This window comes from Salmo salar, unplaced genomic scaffold (assembly GCF_905237065.1).
Source record: "Salmo salar unplaced genomic scaffold, Ssal_v3.1, whole genome shotgun sequence".
Classification (NCBI taxonomy): domain Eukaryota; kingdom Metazoa; phylum Chordata; class Actinopteri; order Salmoniformes; family Salmonidae; genus Salmo; species Salmo salar.
The window spans coordinates 13176-39458 of NW_025549375.1; the positions used below are offsets into that span (position 1 = coordinate 13176).

Here is a 26283-nt window from a genome sequence, read left to right on the forward strand (position 1 = left end):
GAACGTCACATCCTCGCTCCTCGCCATGTAAATCTGTCATTGTCATCCAGACCATAAATTCTGATTTAAAACCCTCTATTTTTCTCAATCCACTCGTCAGGATTGGAACTTCACACGTTATACCCAGAAGGGTGAAAGTGTTAACAGGAGTTACGTTTGGTATTTCCCAAAGAGAAAGGGTTTGATCTATTCATTTAAGAACAGGTTTACATAGAAACCATAATGTTAGCCAAGTTGTTTTGATTGTAAATCCAGGAAATAATTAAAGACACAGAAATTAGGCGTGATAAGGACAACTATTGTCTAATTGTTTGAAATCAGTGGATCCAACATGAATATAAAACATGAACACAGGAAAAATACAACAGTTTATACAATGGAGAATTCAAATATTGGCCAAGTGCCAGTCGGGCAACCTTAGCTTTTTCTGATTGGTCAATTCTTGGAAGAAATACCATCTGTTTATTGGCTAGCCAGAGCAATTCTTCTGATTGTGGAAGAGAACAGCAATGTGATTGGCTGTATAATATTCATATTGCAACACCCATAAGAAAATACCATTTTACAGTTCACACAGTTTCATTGATTTTATCTAAATGTTTTTTATTTTATTGTAGCTCCTTTGTTGACATTTATTAGATGTGTACATTCATTGTGTTATTGCATTAATACAGTTTAAACAGTAGTTGTTGGGGAGAAGTTTCAAACATAAAAGTGGAATATTGGAATATGTCTGACAAGAGGAACAGTCCTGCCCAGTGTGAAAACCAACACACACAGCCAAACACACACAGCTCCCTGTATTATACAGCTGCACTGCTACAGCTTCACCTAGAGAAGAGAGACAGAAACAACCAGATTTAAGGGACAGGACAAACAAGACCAATGAACGATAACACATCTTATCTGAAAGGCTCTCCTGACATAGCTGTCCCTAGAGTCACTATAAACCAGAAACGAACTGGCCATAAGACAGTTTGGGGCCAGATGGGCCGGTCCATCTTTAAGCACAGTGGGCTGGTCTAAATTGGGAGTTTTGCAAAGAATAACTGTTTTGGGAGGGGGGAAGGGGGGGAGGGGGGACCGTGTGTTAGAAAATAAATGTGAAAGTTAAAAAGAAAAACAGTCACATTATCAGTTGTACACAATCCTCGACTGATTTCAATACAAGATAAACATGTCATAAGTAAATACGTCACTCACGCTAACGTCAGGTCCAGACTCCACAGGTTGGGTTGGTCTTCCACTTCCTCCTCGTCACCAGTGGGAAACCAACTAGGATAATATTACACAGACGGATTAGATTACATCAGATATTCATTGATTTATAGAATTGATTTGATATTTAAAAGTATTAGGACGCTCCAGCCAGAGACAACATTATATATGACCTCAGTTATATTACGCTGCCAGCTAGTAATACAGAGATGAACATCACAGAGATATTTAACATTAATACAGAGATCACCAGGTTAATGTGATACACGTGTTCTACTGTAGTGTTTCACTGAGACCCTGAAATCCAGACCTGTTTTGTGCTAACATCCCAGCTAGCTCATAAAGTTGCGGCCCTTGTCCTATTTGTGCTTGGACTTTAAAAAAGTTAAGCCAAAAAAAGCTAAAACTTTTGTTAAAAGTATTATTGAAACATTCAGTGAACGTTTTAAGGAACAAAAAAAAATAACTCCAAATAACCAATAATTCCGTTTCTCTGAGCGTTAAAATAAAACCTCCCAGGAAAATGTTCGGGGAACCATAGTAAGACGTTCTCAGAACCTCCCTGGAACCATAGTAAGACGTTCTCAGAACCTCCTTGGAACTATAGTAAGACATTCTCAGAAACCTCCCTGGAACCATAGTAAGACGTTCTCAGAACCTCCCTAGAACCATAGTAAGACATTCTCAGAAACCTCCCTGGAACCATAGTAAGACGTTCTCAGAACCTCCCTGGAACCATAGTAAGACATTCTCAGAACCTCCCTGGAACCATAGTAAGACGTTCTCAGAACCTCCCTGGAACCATAGTAAGACATTCTCAGAACCTCCCTGGAACCATAGTAAGACGTTCTCAGAAACCTCCCTGGAACCATAGTAAGACGTTCTCAGAACCTCCCTGGAACCATAGTAAGACATTCTCAGAAACGTCACTGGAACCATAGTAAGACGTTCTCAGAAACCTCCCTGGAACCATAGTAAGACGTTCTCAGAACCTCCCTGGAACCATAGTAAGACGTTCTCAGAAACGTCACTGGAACCATAGTAAGATGTTCTCAGAAACCTCCCTGCAACCTAAAACTTAACGTTCCCAGAACAGGCTAAGTTTTCAGAATTCCGTTTTACCGTTCAGTAAAGTTATTGCTTCCTCCCCAGAACCAATGGTAAACCAAAAATGTACGTTCCCACAACTTCAACAAACCAAATTCCCTGGTTGGGATTCCACTTCCTGTACTCTATGTCATATGCCAAATTATGTTGACAAGGAATAGAATGATATCACTAATTAGACTGGCACCCAGGCTATGGAGGTCCGTAGGGTTGAGAGCCTGTTTTGCGAGGGAGACTTGGCAAGACTTGTTTAGCAGGACCAAGCTAACTGTATACTTAGTAAGCAGGACCTGGCTAACTGTAGAATTAAATAGCAGGACCAAGCTAACTGTATACTTAGTAAGCAGGACCTGGCTAACTGTATACTTAGTAAGCAGGACCTGGCTAACTGTAGAATGAGAAAGCAGGACCAGGCTAACTGTAGACCTAAGTCGAGCTAACTGTAGACCTAAGTCGGGCTAACTGTAGACCTAAGTCGGGCTAACTGTAGACCTAAGTCGGGCTAACTGTAGACCTAAGTCGGGCTAACTGTAGACCTAAGTCGGGCTAACTGTAGACCTAAGTCGGGCTAACTGTAGACCTAAGTCAGGCTAACCGCACCTGGAGGTGAAGAGAGCCTTCTCGTTGATCATCTGGAGTCTGAAGATGTTGACAGCCTTATAGACATCTATCACATCCTGGTACTTCTCCAGTAGAGGCCTGGAGAGAGAAACAGGTTAGAAAAGAGTCACTCCACAATATCACCACACTTGACAAGATTAAACACAACAATGTTTTGTGAGTTGAGTTGAGACACTATAAACCTCCATAGGCTATAAACTTCAAGATACCTGTAATATGCCCCTGACTTGTCTTTCTGGTTCCTCTGGTCTGACTTCATGTCCTCTCCCCCCCACTGGTAGCAGGGGCAGGGGAAGAGGCTTAGCCAGGGGTAGAGGCAGGGCCTGGGGCCTGGTCTGGTCCTCTCTCCCAGGGGCAGGTTCTTTGCCAGGTAAGGTCTGAGCAGGGCTCTGGGCAGCAGAGACACCAGCCAGTAGATGGGCTCCTCATTCACAATGTCATGGAAGCTCTGGAGGTACTGACGCACGGCTGCAGAGGGCTGGATGGAGGACAGGTTCTGTAGGCAGGAGGAGGAGGAGGAGGAGATGGAGGAGGAAGAGAGACAGGGAGTTTACTATGTGGTTATGGAAGGTGTGAAGGTACTGAAACACAGCTGCAGAGGGCTGGATGGAGGACCGGTTCTGTAGGCAGGCGGAGGATGAGGAAAATCGAATTACATTTATTTGTCACATGTGCTGAATACAACTGGTGTAGACTTTACTGTGAAATGCTTACGAGCCCTTCCCAACGATGCAGAGTTAAAAAATAATAACACAAATAAAAGTAACAGGAGGAATAAAATAAATGTGGAGCTATATACAGGAAGTACCAGTACCAGATCAATGTGGAGCTATATACAGGAAGTAACAGTAGTAGATCAATATGGAGCTATATACAGGAAGTACCAGTACCAGATCAATGTGGAGCTATATACAGGAAGTAGTACCAGATCAATATTCAGCTATATACAGGGAGTACCAGTACCAGATCAATGTGGAGCTATATACAGGAAGTACCAGTACCAGATCAATGTGGAGCTATATACAGGGAGTACCAGATCAATGTAGAGGTATTATCACGGAATACCAGTACCAGATCAATGTGGAGCTATATACAGGGAATACCAGTACCAGATCAATGTGGAGCTATATACAGGAAGTACCAGTACCAGATCAATGTGGAGCTATATACAGGTAGTACCAGTACCAGATCAATGTGGAGCTATATACAGGAAGTACCAGTACCAGATCAATGTGGAGCTATATACAGGAAGTACCAGTACCAGATCAATGTGGAGCTATATACAGGAAGTACCAGTACCAGATCAATGTGGAGCTATATACAGGTAGTACCAGTACCATATCAATGTAGAGGTATTATCACGGAATACCAGTACCAGATCAATGTGGAGCTATATACAGGGAATACCAGTACCAGATCAATGTGGAGCTATATACAGGAAGTACCAGTACCAGATCAATGTGGAGCTATATACAGGGAATACCAGTACCAGATCAATGTGGAGCTATATACAGGAAGTACCAGTACCAGATCAATGTGGAGCTATATACAGGGAACACCAGTATCAGATCAATGTGGAGCTATATACAGGAAGTACCAGTACCAGATCAATGTGGAGCTATATACAGGGAACAACAGTACCAGATCAATGTGGAGCTATATACAGGGAATACCAGTACCAGATCAATGTGGAGCTATATACAGGAAGTACCAGATCAATGTGGAGCTATATACAGGAAGTACCAGTACCAGATCAATGTGGAGCTATATACAGGAAGTACCAGTACCAGATCAATGTGGAGCTATATACAGGAAGTACCAGTACCAGATCAATGTGGAGCTATATACAGGGAATACCAGTACCAGATCAATGTGGAGCTATATACAGGAAGTACCAGTACCAGATCAATGTGGAGCTATATACAGGAAGTACCAGTACCAGATCAATGTGGAGCTATATACAGGGAACAACAGTACCAGATCAATGTGGAGCTATATACAGGGAAAAAGTACCAGATCAATGTGGAGCTATATACAGGGAAACAGTACCAGATCAATGTGGAGCTATATACAGGGAATACCAGTACCAGATCAATGTGGAGCTATATACAGGAAGTACCAGTACCAGATCAATGTGGAGCTATATACAGGGAGTACCAGTACCAGATCAATGTGGAGCTATATACAGGGAGTACCAGTACCAGATCAATGTGGAGCTATATACAGGGAACACCAGTACCAGATCAATGTGGAGCTATATACAGGAAGTACCAGTACCAGATCAATGTGGAGCTATATACAGGAAGTACCAGTACCAGATCAATGTGGAGCTATATACAGGGAGTACCAGTACCAGATCAATGTGGAGCTATATACAGGAAGTACCAGTACCAGATCAATGTTCATAGTTATAAGGCATTTGATGTTGATACAGTATGTACATGAAGGCAGGGTAAAGTGACTATGCATCAGGATAGATATTAGTAAGGTATTTGAAGTAGAAGTCAGAAGTTTACATACACTTAGGTTGGAGTCATTAAAACTTGTTTTTCAACCACTCCACAAATTTCTTGTCAACAAACTATAGTTTTGTCAAGTCGGTTAGGACATCTACTTTGTACATGACACAAGTAATTTTTCCAACAATTGTTAACAGCCAGATATTTTTCACTTATATCTCACTGTATCACAATTCCAGTGGGTCAGAAGTTTACATACACTAAGTTGACTGTGCCTTTAAACAGTTGGGAAAATTCCAGAAAATGATGTCATGGCTTTGGAAGCTTCTGATAGGCTAGTAGAAAGATGAGGAAGGGAAGCGCTACTAAGGTACACAATAGTACATTTTGGTAGACAGAAGGTGCTCTTTGGCAAAAGGGGTGAATTGGTCATCAAAAAGAAAGGAGGACCAAGGCACTCTTCATATAATTAATTAAAATACCTTTATTTGTATGGCATGTTCAATAGAAAAAGTTTTAAAAATCCGACGTGTTTCGCCTGCATGGCCTTCGTCAGGGAGTACAAAGAAATAATACAATGTCCTCTTTTGAACAGCTTTTCCTATTAGCCCTAATTTGAAGAGGGAGTGGTTACAAAATTGATTGGACACACCTAGTAAGCAATACTATACACATTAAAAAGTGAAATACTGTAGCTATGTTATCATAAAAATACAACTCCAAGCTAGAAGTATCAGAACACTTAGAAAGGTAGTTCTAACCTTAAATATGACTGGGAGAAGTGTGAAGAATAAGAAAGCAATGTATTCCATAGTACACTAGACCACAGCCAAACATGAACAACAACAGTCTAAACATAGCTGAGGGCAATTGAGCAAAATGTCCACTAGATGACAGCAAATGGACCTATCACGACCCTACAGGAAGGGTGAGAAATCCATATCTTCATTTAAACCAGGGTACTTAGTGGCCTGTAGTTTATAAATCCAAAAACTTTCCCTTTAGTTTAACTGTTTTAGACGGTCCCCTTTTCTAATAGAGGCCGGAACATGATCAATACCCATAGCTTGTAGGGAGGCAGGGTTGCCATGGTGTAAGGACTTGTAGTGCCTTGCCATGGGGTAGTCTTTATTGCCTACCCGTATGGCATACTTGTGTTCCGCTAAGCAGTCTTGAAGGCGTCTCTTTGTCCATCCAATTTAGAACACCTTGCACTGTGGACATTCCAATCTATAGATGACATGAGTGGTTTTGCAGTTAATGAAATGCTTGGCGTTATACTCCATTTTGGAAGCTGTGTCAACAAAACACTTTTTCTGTGCAATATTTCTGCAATGGTTGCACTGGTTACATTTAAAAGAGCCCTTGGGTTTGTGGTCAAGCCAAGTTTTTTGACAGTCACCCAGAAGATAACTGTGGACTGATAGGCTAATTTACATCATTTGAGTCAATTGGAGATGTACTTGTGGATGTATTTCAAGGCCTACAAACTCAGTGCCTCTTTGCTTGACATCTATCCTGATGCCTTGTCACTTTACCCTGCCTTCATGTACATGCAGTTGAAGTCAGAAGTTTACATACACCTTAGCCAAATACATTTAAACTCAGTTTTTCACAATTCCTGACATTTAATCCCAGTACAAATTCCCAGTTTTAGGTCAGTTAGGATCACAACTTTATTTTAAGAATGTGAAATGTCAGAATAATAGTAGAGAGATTTATATATTTCAGCTTTTATTTCTTTCATCACATTCCCAGTGGGTCAGAAGTTTACATAAACTCAATTAGTATTTGGTAGCATTGCCTTCAAAATGTTTAACTTGGGTCAAATGTTTCGTGTAGCCTTCTACAAACTTCCCACAATAAGTTGGGTGAATTTTGGCCCTTTACTCCTGACAGAGCTGGTGTAACTGAGTCAGGTTTGTAGGCCTCCTCGCTCGCACACACTTTTTCAGTTCTGCCCACACATTTTCTATGGGATTGAGGTCAGGGATTTGTGATGGCCACTCCAATACCTTGACTTTTTTAACCTTAAGTCATTTTGCCACAACTTTGCAAGTATGCTTGGGTCATTGTCCATTTGGAAGACCCATTTGCGACCAAGGTTTAACTTCCTGACTGATGTCTTGAGATGTTGCTTCAATATATCCACATAATTTTCCTCCCTCATGATGCCATCTATTTTGTGAAGTGCACCAGTCTCTCCTGCAGCAAAGCACCCCCACAACATCATGCTGCCATTCCCGTGTTTCACGGTTGGTATGGTGTTCTTCGGCTTGCAAGCCTCCCCTTTTTCCTCCAAACATAACGATGGTCATTATGGCCAAACAGTTCTATTTTTGTTTCATCAGACAAGAGGACATTTCTCCAAAAAGTACAATCTTTGTCCCCATGTGGAGTTGCAAACCATAGTCTGGCATTTTTTTATGGCGGTTTTGGAGCAGGGGCTTCTTTCTTGCTGAGCGGCCTTTCAGGTTATGTCGATATAGGACTCGTTTTACTATGGACATAGATACTTTTCTACCTGTTTTCTCCAGCATCTTCACTAGGTCCTTTGCTGTTGTTCTGGAATTGATTTGCACTTCTCGCACCAAATTAAATTCATCTCTAGGAGACAGAACGCATCTCCTTCCTGAGCAGTATGACGGATGCGTACCTTCAGGCGTTTGGAAATTGCTCCCAAGGATGAACCAGACTTGTGGAGGTCTACAATTTGTTTCTGAGGTCTTGACTGATTTCTCTTGATTTTCCCATGATGTCAAGCAAAGAGGCACTAAGTTTGAAGGTAGGCCTTTAAATACATCCACAGGTACACCTCCAATTGACTCAAATGATGTCAATTAGCCTATCAGAAGCTTCTAAAGCCATGACATCATTTTCTGGAATTTTCCAAGCTGTTTAAAGTCATAGTCAACTTAGTTTATGTAAACTTCTGACCCACTGGAATTGTGATACAGTGAGTTATAAGTGAAATAATCTGTCTGTAAACAATTGTTGGAAAAATGACTTGTGTCATGCCCAAAGTAGATGTCCTAACCGTCTTGCAAAAACTATAGTTTGTTAACAAGAAACCTAAGTGTATGTAAACTTCCGACTTCAACTGTATATATGTGTATATATATGCACACACACACACACCACAACAAGACAGACAACACGACACTACATAAAGAGAGACCTAAGACAACAATATAGGCTACTGGTAAATTTATCAGTTGAAAAACGTTCTGGAACGTTGCAGATAGAAATTCTATGAATATTACCACCATTATTCCTTTTTCAACAGTCAGAGAGGGATGTTTATTCTTGATCCTGCTGAACACACCCCTAGGTAGTTAACTATTGCTAGCTAATGAGGTAACATGACTGATCAAGGTGTAGCCTAAACAAATGGTTAACAGTCCACAAGTAGCCTAGTTTTAGAACGGCCCGCGATATGCTTTATGAATGTAAAATGCGGCCTGCCAAATCATGATAAAAAGAAAAAACCGTACCACCGGTGTTATGGGTCATGTCTTTTGAACAGTAGAATCAAGCCATTTTCTCTGAGAAAAAGAGGGAGACTTAGCTACAGAATTTGTATTTGAAATGCAGTGGTGAAAGTGTGAGGGTTGAGTGAGACTACAAATTCAAAGACTACCTACTTTTCTATAGTCTACGGGACAGATCTACATTTACAGGTTGGGAGGGGGGGTCCAAAATAGGGCAGGGTTGTCAATGTTTTTTTGCTTTGGGGAGGGTTGTATGGTATTTTATTGGGCACAGTGGAGGGAAGTGCATTTTTTCCCAGGTTTACATTCACTCTTCTGCTTGTATTTTCCCTATAAACAATGACTTGATTTACTTGAGATATTACCCTAATAAAGTTAAGAAACGTTTGTGAAGGTTTGGTATGGTGTGGCTATTATTAAGCTTTAGCTACTGCGTAATATACTGTATATTAAGATATATTATCTTAAATTGTATATTAAGAAATATTATCTTAAATTGTATATTAAGATATATTATCTTAAATGGTATATTAAGGGTGATTGTTATAACAGCTTCTTACCAGGTGTGGTGGAGTTTGGTTCTGGGCCTCCTTCAGAGACTCCTGGTAGCGTTGATGTGTTCTCTGGAGAAACTGCATGATGTCTGGAGGACCCTGGACTGTTCTGATCAGCACCTGGCTCACACACACGCATACACACATTTACACACACAGAGCAACTTATCTTAAGATAGCTAGGGATGACAACCACGTATCACAGTCATAGTAAGTAAAACGTTACGGTATTTGTTTTATTTAATGTATTTTCTTTTCACCTGCAGCATGGTGATGACTCTGTCCAGGTATAGCATCTCCTGGTGGCAGAAGTCAGCATAGCAGCGGGCAGGCAGACGTCTGGAATACATCCCTCTGAGGAAGGCTGAGTAGAGGGTCTCATCTGCTACTCTCTTACTGGTCTCCCACAGGACGTCATAAATACTCACCTCTTCAACCAGCTCTGGGGGAGGGAGGGAGGAGAGAGAAAGATATATATTTGTGTTTGTATTGCTTTGGTGCAGTTTTCACAAGTATGTGGTAAATTTTAGCAATGCTTTGTACAAAACTCAAAACCGTTAATCAAAAAGACAGTTGTTTCAAAACTCTAAGCACATTTTTTAATTGACTATTACAACACATACAATCATACAGTCACTTATTCACCAAACTTAATCAGTGTTTCATCTAGAAATACATGTTTCACATTGCTAGTTCTATAGCAGTTAATTCATCAGTGGGAAGTTAGCTACATTAAACTAGTTCTATAGCAGTTAATTCAACAGTGGGAAGTTAGCTACATTAAACTAGTTCTATAGCAGTTAATTCAACAGTGGGAAGTTAGCTACATTAAACTAGTTCTATAGCAGTTAATTCAACAGTGGGAAGTTAGCTACATTAAACTAGTTATATAGCAGTTAATTCAACAGTGGGAAGTTAGCTACATTAAACTAGTTCTATAGCAGTTAATTCAACAGTGGGAAGTTAGCTACATTAAACTAGTTCTATAGCAGTTAATTCAACAGTGGGAAGTTAGCTACATTAAACTAGTTCTATAGCAGTTAATTCAACAGTGGGATGTTAGCTACATTAAACTAGTTCTATAGCAGTTAATTCAACAGTGGGAAGTTAGCTACATTAAACTAGTTCTATAGCAGTTAATTCAACAGTGGGATGTTAGCTACATTAAACTAGTTGATGCAGTTAATTCAACAGTGGGATGTTAGCTACATTAAACTAGTTCTATAGCAGTTAATTCAACAGTAGGAAGTTAGCTACATTAAACTAGTTCTATAGCAGTTGATTCAACAGTGGGAAGTTAGCTACATTAAACTAGTTCTATAGCAGTTAATTCAACAGTGGGAAGTTAGCTACATTAAACTAGTTCTATAGCAGTTAATTCAACAGTGGGAAGTTAGCTACATTAAACTAGTTCTATAGCAGTTAATTCAACAGTAGGAAGTTAGCTACATTAAACTAGTTCTATAGCAGTTAATTCAACAGTGGGATGTTAGCTACATTAAACTAGTTCTATAGCAGTTAATTCAACAGTGGGAAGTTAGCTACATTAAACTAGTTCTATAGCAGTTAATTCAACAGTGGGAAGTTAGCTACATTAAACTAGTTCTATAGCAGTTAATTCAACAGTGGGAAGTTAGCTACATTAAACTAGTTCTATAGCAGTTAATTCAACAGTGGGAAGTTAGCTACATTAAACTAGTTCTATAGCAGTTAATTCAACAGTAGGAAGTTAGCTACATTAAACTAGTTCTATAGCAGTTAATTCAACAGTGGGAAGTTAGCTACATTAAACTAGTTCTATAGCAGTTAATTCAACAGTGGGAAGTTAGCTACATTAAACTAGTTCTATAGCAGTTAATTCAACAGTGGGAAGTTAGCTACATTAAACTAGTTCTATAGCAGTTAATTCAACAGTGGGAAGTTAGCTACATTAAACTAGTTCTATAGCAGTTAATTCAACAGTGGGAAGTTAGCTACATTAAACTAGTTCTATAGCAGTTAATTCAACAGTGGGAAGTTAGCTACATTAAACTAGTTCTATAGCAGTTAATTCAACAGTGGGAAGTTAGCTACATTAAACTAGTTCTATAGCAGTTAATTCAACAGTGGGAAGTTAGCTACATTAAACTAGTTCTATAGCAGTTAATTCAACAGTGGGAAGTTAGCTACATTAAACTAGTTCTATAGCAGTTAATTCAACAGTGGGAAGTTAGCTACATTAAACTAGTTCTATAGCAGTTAATTCAACAGTGGGAAGTTAGCTACATTAAACTAGTTCTATAGCAGTTAATTCAACAGTGGGAAGTTAGCTACATTAAACTAGTTCTATAGCAGTTAATTCAACAGTGGGAAGTTAGCTACATTAAACTAGTTCTATAGCAGTTAATTCAACAGTGGGAAGTTAGCTACATTAAACTAGTTCTATAGCAGTTAATTCAACAGTGGGAAGTTAGCTACATTAAACTAGTTCTATAGCAGTTAATTCAACAGTGGGAAGTTAGCTACATTAAACTAGTTCTATAGCAGTTAATTCAACAGTGGGAAGTTAGCTACATTAAACTAGTTCTATAGCAGTTAATTCAACAGTGGGAAGTTAGCTACATTAAACTAGTTCTATAGCAGTTAATTCAACAGTGGGAAGTTAGCTACATTAAACTAGTTCTATAGCAGTTAATTCAACAGTGGGAAGTTAGCTACATTAAACTAGTTCTATAGCAGTTAATTCAACAGTGGGAAGTTAGCTACATTAAACTAGTTCTATAGCAGTTAATTCAACAGTGGGAAGTTAGCTACATTAAACTAGTTCTATAGCAGTTAATTCAACAGTGGGAAGTTAGCTACATTAAACTAGTTCTATAGCAGTTAATTCAACAGTGGGAAGTTAGCTACATTAAACTAGTTCTATAGCAGTTAATTCAACAGTGGGAAGTTAGCTACATTAAACTAGTTCTATAGCAGTTAATTCAACAGTGGGAAGTTAGCTACATTAAACTAGTTCTATAGCAGTTAATTCAACAGTGGGAAGTTAGCTACATTAAACTAGTTCTATAGCAGTTAATTCAACAGTGGGAAGTTAGCTACATTAAACTAGTTCTATAGCAGTTAATTCAACAGTGGGAAGTTAGCTACATTAAACTAGTTCTATAGCAGTTAATTCAACAGTGGGAAGTTAGCTACATTAAACTAGTTCTATAGCAGTTAATTCAACAGTGGGAAGTTAGCTACATTAAACTAGTTCTATAGCAGTTAATTCAACAGTGGGAAGTTAGCTACATTAAACTAGTTCTATAGCAGTTAATTCAACAGTGGGAAGTTAGCTACATTAAACTAGTTCTATAGCAGTTAATTCAACAGTGGGAAGTTAGCTACATTAAACTAGTTCTATAGCAGTTAATTCAACAGTGGGAAGTTAGCTACATTAAACTAGTTCTATAGCAGTTAATTCAACAGTGGGAAGTTAGCTACATTAAACTAGTTCTATAGCAGTTAATTCAACAGTGGGAAGTTAGCTACATTAAACTAGTTCTATAGCAGTTAATTCAACAGTGGGAAGTTAGCTACATTAAACTAGTTCTATAGCAGTTAATTCAACAGTGGGAAGTTAGCTACATTAAACTAGTTCGATAGCAGTTAATTCAACAGTGGGAAGTTAGCTACATTAAACTAGTTCTATAGCAGTTAATTCAACAGTGGGAAGTTAGCTACATTAAACTAGTTCTATAGCAGTTAATTCAACAGTGGGAAGTTAGCTACATTAAACTAGTTCTATAGCAGTTAATTCAACAGTGGGAAGTTAGCTACATTAAACTAGTTCTATAGCAGTTAATTCAACAGTGGGAAGTTAGCTACATTAAACTAGTTCTATAGCAGTTAATTCAACAGTGGGAAGTTAGCTACATTAAACTAGTTCTATAGCAGTTAATTCAACAGTGGGAAGTTAGCTACATTAAACTAGTTCTATAGCAGTTAATTCAACAGTGGGAAGTTAGCTACATTAAACTAGTTCTATAGCAGTTAATTCAACAGTGGGAAGTTAGCTACATTAAACTAGTTCTATAGCAGTTAATTCAACAGTGGGAAGTTAGCTACATTAAACTAGTTCTATAGCAGTTAATTCAACAGTGGGAAGTTAGCTACATTAAACTAGTTCTATAGCAGTTAATTCAACAGTGGGAAGTTAGCTACATTAAACTAGTTCTATAGCAGTTAATTCAACAGTGGGAAGTTAGCTACATTAAACTAGTTCTATAGCAGTTAATTCAACAGTGGGAAGTTAGCTACATTAAACTAGTTCTATAGCAGTTAATTCAACAGTGGGAAGTTAGCTACATTAAACTAGTTCTATAGCAGTTAATTCAACAGTGGGAAGTTAGCTACATTAAACTAGTTCTATAGCAGTTAATTCAACAGTGGGAAGTTAGCTACATTAAACTAGTTCTATAGCAGTTAATTCAACAGTGGGAAGTTAGCTACATTAAACTAGTTCTATAGCAGTTAATTCAACAGTGGGAAGTTAGCTACATTAAACTAGTTCTATAGCAGTTAATTCAACAGTGGGAAGTTAGCTACATTAAACTAGTTATATAGCAGTTAATTCAACAGTGGGAAGTTAGCTACATTAAACTAGTTCTATAGCAGTTAATTCAACAGTGGGAAGTTAGCTACATTAAACTAGTTCTATAGCAGTTAATTCAACAGTGGGAAGTTAGCTACATTAAACTAGTTCTATAGCAGTTAATTCAACAGTGGGAAGTTAGCTACATTAAACTAGTTCTATAGCAGTTAATTCAACAGTGGGAAGTTAGCTACATTAAACTAGTTCTATAGCAGTTAATTCAACAGTGGGAAGTTAGCTACATTAAACTAGTTATATAGCAGTTAATTCAACAGTGGGAAGTTAGCTACATTAAACTAGTTCTATAGCAGTTAATTCAACAGTGGGAAGTTAGCTACATTAAACTAGTTCTATAGCAGTTAATTCAACAGTGGGAAGTTAGCTACATTAAACTAGTTCTATAGCAGTTAATTCAACAGTGGGAAGTTAGCTACATTAAACTAGTTCTATAGCAGTTAATTCAACAGTGGGAAGTTAGCTACATTAAACTAGTTCTATAGCAGTTAATTCAACAGTGGGAAGTTAGCTACATTAAACTAGTTCTATAGCAGTTAATTCAACAGTGGGAAGTTAGCTACATTAAACTAGTTCTATAGCAGTTAATTCAACAGTGGGAAGTTAGCTACATTAAACTAGTTCTATAGCAGTTAATTCAACAGTGGGAAGTTAGCTACATTAAACTAGTTCTATAGCAGTTAATTCAACAGTGGGAAGTTAGCTACATTAAACTAGTTCTATAGCAGTTAATTCAACAGTGGGAAGTTAGCTACATTAAACTAGTTCTATAGCAGTTAATTCAACAGTGGGAAGTTAGCTACATTAAACTAGTTCTATAGCAGTTAATTCAACAGTGGGAAGTTAGCTACATTAAACTAGTTCTATAGCAGTTAATTCAACAGTGGGAAGTTAGCTACATTAAACTAGTTCTATAGCAGTTAATTCAACAGTGGGAAGTTAGCTACATTAAACTAGTTCTATAGCAGTTAATTCAACAGTGGGAAGTTAGCTACATTAAACTAGTTCTATAGCAGTTAATTCAACAGTGGGAAGTTAGCTACATTAAACTAGTTCTATAGCAGTTAATTCAACAGTGGGAAGTTAGCTACATTAAACTAGTTCTATAGCAGTTAATTCAACAGTGGGAAGTTAGCTACATTAAACTAGTTCTATAGCAGTTAATTCAACAGTGGGAAGTTAGCTACATTAAACTAGTTCTATAGCAGTTAATTCAACAGTGGGAAGTTAGCTACATTAAACTAGTTCTATAGCAGTTAATTCAACAGTGGGAAGTTAGCTACATTAAACTAGTTCTATAGCAGTTAATTCAACAGTGGGAAGTTAGCTACATTAAACTAGTTCTATAGCAGTTAATTCAACAGTGGGAAGTTAGCTACATTAAACTAGTTCTATAGCAGTTAATTCAACAGTGGGAAGTTAGCTACATTAAACTAGTTATATAGCAGTTAATTCAACAGTGGGAAGTTAGCTACATTAAACTAGTTCTATAGCAGTTAATTCAACAGTGGGAAGTTAGCTACATTAAACTAGTTCTATAGCAGTTAATTCAACAGTGGGAAGTTAGCTACATTAAACTAGTTCTATAGCAGTTAATTCAACAGTGGGAAGTTAGCTACATTAAACTAGTTATATAGCAGTTAATTCAACAGTGGGAAGTTAGCTACATTAAACTAGTTCTATAGCAGTTAATTCAACAGTGGGAAGTTAGCTACATTAAACTAGTTCTATAGCAGTTAATTCAACAGTGGGAAGTTAGCTACATTAAACTAGTTCTATAGCAGTTAATTCAACAGTGGGAAGTTAGCTACATTAAACTAGTTCTATAGCAGTTAATTCAACAGTGGGAAGTTAGCTACATTAAACTAGTTCTATAGCAGTTAATTCAACAGTGGGAAGTTAGCTACATTAAACTAGTTCTATAGCAGTTAATTCAACAGTGGGAAGTTAGCTACATTAAACTAGTTCTATAGCAGTTAATTCAACAGTGGGAAGTTAGCTACATTAAACTAGTTATATAGCAGTTAATTCAACAGTGGGAAGTTAGCTACATTAAACTAGTTATATAGCAGTTAATTCAACAGTGGGAAGTTAGCTACATTAAACTAGTTCTATAGCAGTTAATTCAACAGTAGGAAGTTAGCTACATTAAACTAGTTCTATAGCAGTTAATTCAACAGTGGGAAGTTAGCTACATTAAACTAGTTCTATAGCAGTTAATTCAACAGTGGGAAGTTAGCTACATTAAACTAGTTCTATAGCAGTTAATTCAACAGTGGGAAGTTAGCTACATTAAACTAGTTCTATAGCAGTTAATTCAACAGTGGGAAGTTAGCTACATTAAACTAGTTCTATAGCAGTTAATTCAACAGTGGGAAGTTAGCTACATTAAACTAGTTCTATAGCAGTTAATTCAACAGTGGGAAGTTAGCTACATTAAACTAGTTCTATAGCAGTTAATTCAACAGTGGGAAGTTAGCTACATTAAACTAGTTCTATAGCAGTTAATTCAACAGTGGGAAGTTAGCTACATTAAACTAGTTCTATAGCAGTTAATTCAACAGTGGGAAGTTAGCTACATTAAACTAGTTCTATAGCAGTTAATTCAACAGTGGGAAGTTAGCTACATTAAACTAGTTCTATAGCAGTTAATTCAACAGTGGGAAGTTAGCTACATTAAACTAGTTCTATAGCAGTTAATTCAACAGTGGGAAGTTAGCTACATTAAACTAGTTCTATAGCAGTTAATTCAACAGTGGGAAGTTAGCTACATTAAACTAGTTCTATAGCAGTTAATTCAACAGTGGGAAGTTAGCTACATTAAACTAGTTCTATAGCAGTTAATTCAACAGTGGGAAGTTAGCTACATTAAACTAGTTCTATAGCAGTTAATTCAACAGTGGGAAGTTAGCTACATTAAACTAGTTCTATAGCAGTTAATTCAACAGTGGGAAGTTAGCTACATTAAACTAGTTCTATAGCAGTTAATTCAACAGTGGGAAGTTAGCTACATTAAACTAGTTCTATAGCAGTTAATTCAACAGTGGGAAGTTAGCTACATTAAACTAGTTCTATAGCAGTTAATTCAACAGTGGGAAGTTAGCTACATTAAACTAGTTCTATAGCAGTTAATTCAACAGTGGGAAGTTAGCTACATTAAACTAGTTCTATAGCAGTTAATTCAACAGTGGGAAGTTAGCTACATTAAACTAGTTCTATAGCAGTTAATTCAACAGTGGGAAGTTAGCTACATTAAACTAGTTCTATAGCAGTTAATTCAACAGTGGGAAGTTAGCTACATTAAACTAGTTCTATAGCAGTTAATTCAACAGTGGGAAGTTAGCTACATTAAACTAGTTCTATAGCAGTTAATTCAACAGTGGGAAGTTAGCTACATTAAACTAGTTCTATAGCAGTTAATTCAACAGTGGGAAGTTAGCTACATTAAACTAGTTCTATAGCAGTTAATTCAACAGTGGGAAGTTAGCTACATTAAACTAGTTCTATAGCAGTTAATTCAACAGTGGGAAGTTAGCTACATTAAACTAGTTCTATAGCAGTTAATTCAACAGTGGGAAGTTAGCTACATTAAACTAGTTCTATAGCAGTTAATTCAACAGTGGGAAGTTAGCTACATTAAACTAGTTCTATAGCAGTTAATTCAACAGTGGGAAGTTAGCTACATTAAACTAGTTCTATAGCAGTTAATTCAACAGTGGGAAGTTAGCTACATTAAACTAGTTCTATAGCAGTTAATTCAACAGTGGGAAGTTAGCTACATTAAACTAGTTCTATAGCAGTTAATTCAACAGTGGGAAGTTAGCTACATTAAACTAGTTCTATAGCAGTTAATTCAACAGTGGGAAGTTAGCTACATTAAACTAGTTCTATAGCAGTTAATTCAACAGTGGGAAGTTAGCTACATTAAACTAGTTCTATAGCAGTTAATTCAACAGTGGGAAGTTAGCTACATTAAACTAGTTCTATAGCAGTTAATTCAACAGTGGGAAGTTAGCTACATTAAACTAGTTCTATAGCAGTTAATTCAACAGTGGGAAGTTAGCTACATTAAACTAGTTCTATAGCAGTTAATTCAACAGTGGGAAGTTAGCTACATTAAACTAGTTCTATAGCAGTTAATTCAACAGTGGGAAGTTAGCTACATTAAACTAGTTCTATAGCAGTTAATTCAACAGTGGGAAGTTAGCTACATTAAACTAGTTATATAGCAGTTAATTCAACAGTAGGAAGTTAGCTACATTAAACTAGTTCTATAGCAGTTAATTCAACAGTGGGAAGTTAGCTACATTAAACTAGTTCTATAGCAGTTAATTCAACAGTGGGAAGTTAGCTACATTAAACTAGTTCTATAGCAGTTAATTCAACAGTGGGAAGTTAGCTACATTAAACTAGTTCTATAGCAGTTAATTCAACAGTGGGAAGTTAGCTACATTAAACTAGTTCTATAGCAGTTAATTCAACAGTGGGAAGTTAGCTACATTAAACTAGTTCTATAGCAGTTAATTCAACAGTGGGAAGTTAGCTACATTAAACTAGTTCTATAGCAGTTAATTCAACAGTGGGAAGTTAGCTACATTAAACTAGTTCTATAGCAGTTAATTCAACAGTGGGAAGTTAGCTACATTAAACTAGTTCTATAGCAGTTAATTCAACAGTGGGAAGTTAGCTACATTAAACTAGTTCTATAGCAGTTAATTCAACAGTGGGAAGTTAGCTACATTAAACTAGTTCTATAGCAGTTAATTCAACAGTGGGAAGTTAGCTACATTAAACTAGTTCTATAGCAGTTAATTCAACAGTGGGAAGTTAGCTACATTAAACTAGTTCTATAGCAGTTAATTCAACAGTGGGAAGTTAGCTACATTAAACTAGTTCTATAGCAGTTAATTCAACAGTGGGAAGTTAGCTACATTAAACTAGTTCTATAGCAGTTAATTCAACAGTGGGAAGTTAGCTACATTAAACTAGTTCTATAGCAGTTAATTCAACAGTGGGAAGTTAGCTACATTAAACTAGTTCTATAGCAGTTAATTCAACAGTGGGAAGTTAGCTACATTAAACTAGTTCTATAGCAGTTAATTCAACAGTGGGAAGTTAGCTACATTAAACTAGTTCTATAGCAGTTAATTCAACAGTGGGAAGTTAGCTACATTAAACTAGTTCTATAGCAGTTAATTCAACAGTGGGAAGTTAGCTACATTAAACTAGTTCTATAGCAGTTAATTCAACAGTGGGAAGTTAGCTACATTAAACTAGTTCTATAGCAGTTAATTCAACAGTGGGAAGTTAGCTACATTAAACTAGTTCTATAGCAGTTAATTCAACAGTGGGAAGTTAGCTACATTAAACTAGTTCTATAGCAGTTAATTCAACAGTGGGAAGTTAGCTACATTAAACTAGTTCTATAGCAGTTAATTCAACAGTGGGAAGTTAGCTACATTAAACTAGTTATATAGCAGTTAATTCAACAGTGGGAAGTTAGCTACATTAAACTAGTTCTATAGCAGTTAATTCAACAGTGGGAAGTTAGCTACATTAAACTAGTTCTATAGCAGTTAATTCAACAGTGGGAAGTTAGCTACATTAAACTAGTTCTATAGCAGTTAATTCAACAGTGGGAAGTTAGCTACATTAAACTAGTTCTATAGCAGTTAATTCAACAGTGGGAAGTTAGCTACATTAAACTAGTTCTATAGCAGTTAATTCAACAGTGGGAAGTTAGCTACATTAAACTAGTTCTATAGCAGTTAATTCAACAGTGGGAAGTTAGCTACATTAAACTAGTTCTATAGCAGTTAATTCAACAGTGGGAAGTTAGCTACATTAAACTAGTTCTATAGCAGTTAATTCAACAGTGGGAAGTTAGCTACATTAAACTAGTTCTATAGCAGTTAATTCAACAGTGGGAAGTTAGCTACATTAAACTAGTTCTATAGCAGTTAATTCAACAGTGGGAAGTTAGCTACATTAAACTAGTTCTATAGCAGTTAATTCAACAGTGGGAAGTTAGCTACATTAAACTAGTTCTATAGCAGTTAATTCAACAGTGGGAAGTTAGCTACATTAAACTAGTTCTATAGCAGTTAATTCAACAGTGGGAAGTTAGCTACATTAAACTAGTTCTATAGCAGTTAATTCAACAGTGGGAAGTTAGCTACATTAAACTAGTTCTATAGCAGTTAATTCAACAGTGGGAAGTTAGCTACATTAAACTAGTTCTATAGCAGTTAATTCAACAGTGGGAAGTTAGCTACATTAAACTAGTTCTATAGCAGTTAATTCAACAGTGGGAAGTTAGCTACATTAAACTAGTTCTATAGCAGTTAATTCAACAGTGGGAAGTTAGCTACATTAAACTAGTTCTATAGCAGTTAATTCAACAGTGGGAAGTTAGCTACATTAAACTAGTTCTATAGCAGTTAATTCAACAGTGGGAAGTTAGCTACATTAAACTAGTTCTATAGCAGTTAATTCAACAGTGGGAAGTTAGCTACATTAAACTAGTTCTATAGCAGTTAATTCAACAGTGGGAAGTTAGCTACATTAAACTAGTTCTATAGCAGTTAATTCAACAGTGGGAAGTTAGCTACATTAAACTAGTTCTATAGCAGTTAATTCAACAGTGGGAAGTTAGCTACATTAAACTAGTTCTATAGCAGTTAATTCAACAGTGGGAAGTTAGCTACATTAAACTAGTTCTATAGCAGTTAATTCAACAGTGGGAAGTTAGCTACATTAAACTAGTTCTATAGCAGTTAATTCAACAGTGGGAAGTTAGCTACATTAAACTAGTTCTATAGCAGTTAATTCAACAGTGGGAAGTTAGCTACATTAAACTAGTTCTATAGCAGTTAATTCAACAGTGGGAAGTTAGCTACATTAAACTAGTTCTATAGCAGTTAATTCAACAGTGGGAAGTTAGCTACATTAAACTAGTTCTATAGCAGTTAATTCAACAGTGGGAAGTTAGCTACATTAAACTAGTTCTATAGCAGTTAATTCAACAGTGGGAAGTTAGCTACATTAAACTAGTTCGATAGCAGTTAATTCAACAGTGGGAAGTTAGCTACATTAAACTAGTTCTATAGCAGTTAATTCAACAGTAGGAAGTTAGCTACATTAAACTAGTTCTATAGCAGTTAATTCAACAGTGGGAAGTTAGCTACATTAAACTAGTTCTATAGCAGTTAATTCAACAGTGGGAAGTTAGCTACATTAAACTAGTTCTATAGCAGTTAATTCAACAGTGGGAAGTTAGCTACATTAAACTAGTTCTATAGCAGTTAATTCAACAGTAGGAAGTTAGCTACATTAAACTAGTTCTATAGCAGTTAATTCAACAGTGGGAAGTTAGCTACATTAAACTAGTTCTATAGCAGTTAATTCAACAGTGGGAAGTTAGCTACATTAAACTAGTTCTATAGCAGTTAATTCAACAGTGGGAAGTTAGCTACATTAAACTAGTTCTATAGCAGTTAATTCAACAGTGGGAAGTTAGCTACATTAAACTAGTTCTATAGCAGTTAATTCAACAGTGGGAAGTTAGCTACATTAAACTAGTTCTATAGCAGTTAATTCAACAGTGGGAAGTTAGCTACATTAAACTAGTTCGATAGCAGTTAATTCAACAGTGGGAAGTTAGCTACATTAAACTAGTTCGATAGCAGTTAATTCAACAGTGGGAAGTTAGCTACATTAAACTAGTTCTATAGCAGTTAATTCAACAGTGGGAAGTTAGCTACATTAAACTAGTTCTATAGCAGTTAATTCAACAGTGGGAAGTTAGCTACATTAAACTAGTTCTATAGCAGTTAATTCAACAGTGGGAAGTTAGCTACATTAAACTAGTTCTATAGCAGTTAATTCAACAGTGGGAAGTTAGCTACATTAAACTAGTTATATAGCAGTTAATTCAACAGTAGGAAGTTAGCTACATTAAACTAGTTCTATAGCAGTTAATTCAACAGTGGGAAGTTAGCTACATTAAACTAGTTCTATAGCAGTTAATTCAACAGTGGGAAGTTAGCTACATTAAACTAGTTCTATAGCAGTTAATTCAACAGTGGGAAGTTAGCTACATTAAACTAGTTCTATAGCAGTTAATTCAACAGTGGGAAGTTAGCTACATTAAACTAGTTGATGCAGTTAATTCATCAGTGGGAAGTTAGCTACATTAAACTAGTTCTATAGCAGTTAATTCAACAGTGGGATGTTAGCTACATTAAACTAGTTCTATAGCAGTTAATTCAACAGTAGGAAGTTAGCTACATTAAACTAGTTCTATAGCAGTTAATTCAACAGTAGGAAGTTAGCTACATTAAACTAGTTCTATAGCAGTTAATTCAACAGTGGGAAGTTAGCTACATTAAACTAGTTCTATAGCAGTTAATTCAACAGTAGGAAGTTAGCTACATTAAACTAGTTGATGCAGTTACCAAAACAGCTGTATAGTTTGACTGGTAAAAGTTATTTCTGTTCTAATTTTAGATTTGAATAGCAGAGTAGACTAATAATATGCTCTACGTTTTTGTCGAAGCTACTGGGTAAGGGGTCAAAATAGCTGATTCGTGTCAAAGGCACATTGTTTAGAGTGAACAGAATGTTGGAAGTCAGATTTAAAGTGGGAGATTTAAATAAAGGGAGCTTTATAATGTTGAAGATATCCCATTAAAGAGGAAGAGATTTTATAGGAGGACAAAAAGTGTCATAATTTAAAAACAATTCTAGCCAGATCAACATGTTTTAAAGTTTGAAATGGCATAGCATTCGCAAGCGTCATTAATCATCAGACAGCTGTCATCTTCTACATGTCAGAGTGCCATTCAACAAGGAACTGTACCTGTAACAAAATAAACGTTTTGTCTAGCCTAGGCAATGGGCCAAGACAATCCTACCTCTCTCGTCTGCTTCCTTCTGACTTGGCAATGCTGCTAAACTAGATCTAAAAGAAAAAATACATGAATGTAATTTAGTGTTAATATGGTCTCTGTAAGAACATGTCCAGATACAAGACAGTGTTATCCTGCTACCTTGTCTCCATAGAACACACATAGAACCTCAGCTCTCCACAGGACACGTCATTCCAACCCTGCCCACCTGTTGTCAAGGCAACAACAAATCACACTTCAGTTATTTCAATGTGCTCCGATGTGTGTGTGTGTGTGTGTGTGTGTGTGTACCTCCAGTGTGTAGCTCCATACAGTTCTCCCCCTGTCCAGAGTTACTGGGCTCATCCTCCTCCCAGTAAAAACCGTCAACAGCTGAGCCGTCACTCCACAGCCACATCCCCTCCTTATCACAGAAAAACATTGATTGGTTGATTAATTGATTATTTTTTTTTTAAACCTGTAGACATTTGACAGATTGATTGACAGACTGACTGACTGATGAATTATTGACCCAGTTTACCTGAGCTGCGTCGTAGCCTCCTATCCAGACCGGCTGGTATGTGTGTCTCCTGACCAGATCCTGGACAAACATCTGTTGACCAGGGCTGTGAACCGACACCAGGTTCCCTCTGTGCTGGGAGCAGTACGACTAGAGGGACACCCAGAAAACACTGTGTTAGCCCGCTGAGCTAAAGCCCAGGCAGTACCTCAGGGAGCAAAGATCAATGCAGGCTAGAAATGGACATTTCCTGATGTAAATGTGTGCTTGCTAGTCTTGAAGTATCAATGGTTGTGAAATAGTAGTAGTAATTAGTAATTGTCTCTCCCTGTTACAAGTGTTACCTCTGCAGTGGCCCAGGTGGCCCAGACGGGGTAGAAGGAGAAGCAGCGATGCTCATTCTGATGCCACCCGGCTGGGCATGGTGACTGGGAGTCCACCCCTTCCACCTCCTCCTCTGTAGTGTTCACCACCCCCGAGGCAGCATCCACCCCTGGAACAACAACTACACACACCGACAGTATGTACTGTTAAAGAGCTGTGGTTGACTTAGTTTACCTGGTACATTAAAGCAATTAATGGAATAATCCCAAAAGTGCAAAATAAACTAGATCAAGTAGCACCTCAAATACTTTATAGCATTTAGAGTTGTGTTTGACCAGATACAATGCAATTTTACAGTTAACAAATTGACAACAGACTTTCAGCATGCTTATAGAGGTGGACATTGAACATGTACGACGCTTACAAAAATGGTTGATGATTGGCTGAGTGAAAATCATGATAAAAAGATTGTGGGAGCTGTTTTGTTAGACTTCAGTGTGGCCTTTGACATTATCAATCAAAGTCTGATACTGGAAAAACGTATGTGTTATGGCTTTACACCACCTGCTATATTGTGGATAAAGAGTTACCTGACCTGCCTAGTTAAATAAAGGTTACATGGTTTTTTAATTACAGAACACAGAGGGTGTTCTTTATCATTGAATTAAACTATTTACACACACACTGTTTCATTTCAAGTTTCAACTTTTATATTTGCCTGTTGCGAGGTGCAGAGCCATCACTGCCCAACAAAGCAGCAGAGACATTCTACCAACCGATCTACAGAGGAAACAATGATATTATATTACATAACAACTTAGCTTTACATTTAATAACCTTTAATAGTGTTAAAGGGATCATGAAAACCATTTTAACGTCTCTGTGTGCATTATGAAGGAAGGTAGTGGTTGTTTCACGAGCAAATGCTATCTAGCATTAGTACAATGACTGGAAGTCTCCAGGTACGGTAGCATTGCAAATGTACCTGTAGACTTCCAGTCATTGCGCTAGAATCGTACATTATGCATTTAACATAACTTAATTTAAAATGACATTGCATAACATGACAAAACATAACACAACTTTTAAGTGACATAAGTTAACATGACATAAGAGAGCAGCTCCATCTGTAACATAGTACATTACCTGTACATAGATCAGAGAATGTTGAGAGTACCTGAGCTAGCCAGTAACACTGTGACAGTAGTAGTAGCTTGGTCCTGGTAGGATAGCTCAGAGCATCTGCTCTTTTCTACCTGCTTCTGGCTTGGATTAGTCACTGTTGAGGAGGAGGAGGAGTGAATTCAGATGACGTGAGGAGAAGAGATGAGGAAATGATATGGTACTGCAGAACAGCAACCAGCCCATATCGTCCTCTCTACACTAGTGGTTGTGTCCTAAAAGCCTCAGCCCTGCCCACTCTCATTATCAGTCAGACTAGAATCACATCAACATCCTGCTAGTTCTAACAACACATCTCCTGTTCTGACAGACTAGAATCACATCAACATCCTGCTAGTTCTAACAACACATCTCCTGTTCTGACAGACTAGAATCACATCAACATCCTGCTAGTTCTAACAACACATCTCCTGTTCTGACAGACTAGAATCACATCAACATCCTGCTAGTTCTAACAACACATCTCCTGTTCTGACAGACTAGAATCACATCAACATCCTGCTAGTTCTAACAACACATCTCCTGTTCTGACAGACTAGAATCACATCAACATCCTGCTAGTTCTAACAACACATCTCCTGTTCTGACAGACTAGAATCACATCAACATCCTGCTAGTTCTAACAACACATCTCCTGTTCTGACAGAAGACACAGAGCAAACCCCTCAGACACGCACTAACCTTAAGTAAGGTCACACACTCGCTCTCTCGCTGTATCACACTTACATATTATAGTGCATGTTAATGTACAAAGAAACTTGGTTGCAAAAAAAAAACATCTTTGCATCTCAACAAATTATTATTTAGGATTGAAAAAGGACTTCGGGCTACACTTGAATGTCTAAAACCAGATGGATCGTTTGACAAATGATGATGGACCTGCAAATTGATTTTGACAAACAAATCAGTCCAAAAACGGTCTCTCTCTTTCAAAATCCCCATGTGGCCCTTAAGCCAAAATTACTATTAAACCCACCCTGATGTAAAGGGACAAGAGGAGAGAGAGAGTGAAAGTCAAATCAAATCAAATCGTATTTGTCACCTGCGCCGAATACAACAGTTGTAGTACACCTTACAGTGAAACGCTTACTTACAGGCCCTAACCAACAGTGCAGTTTTTAAGTAAAACATTGCGTGAGTGAGAGAGAGAAGAGGGAGAGAGAGAAAGAGAGGGAGAGAGAGAAATAAAGAGAGGGAGAGAGAGGGAGACTTTCTTTACTGATACATTCTCATTTCATTTCATTAAAACCTCCCCACACTCCCACCCCACTTTAAAAACAAATAGCTCA

At 37.3% G+C, this 26283-nt stretch overlaps 1 protein-coding gene across 6 annotated transcripts; it reads right to left on the minus strand.

Moving 5' to 3' along the window:
- Positions 1-586: 586 nt before the first annotated feature.
- Positions 587-25160, minus strand: LOC123723771 (uncharacterized). 6 transcript variants are annotated; one of them, XM_045713203.1, is made up of 13 exons: positions 24990-25160; positions 24531-24592; positions 23833-23993; positions 23510-23638; positions 23281-23392; positions 23131-23197; positions 22996-23042; positions 9711-9892; positions 9457-9570; positions 3156-3442; positions 2926-3024; positions 1204-1275; positions 587-831 (listed from the first exon to the last, which is right to left on the minus strand). In XM_045713203.1, exons 2-13 carry the CDS (start codon positions 24577-24579, stop codon positions 828-830), a joined length of 1323 nt encoding a protein of 440 aa, XP_045569159.1. In that variant the 5' UTR covers positions 24580-24592; positions 24990-25160; the 3' UTR covers positions 587-827. The 6 variants fall into 6 exon arrangements, with proteins under 6 accessions (XP_045569159.1, XP_045569157.1, XP_045569160.1 ...); XM_045713201.1 differs by having other exon boundaries at positions 24959-25154; XM_045713204.1 differs by having other exon boundaries at positions 23833-23981; positions 24990-25138.
- Between the last annotated feature and the right edge of the window lie 1123 nt (positions 25161-26283).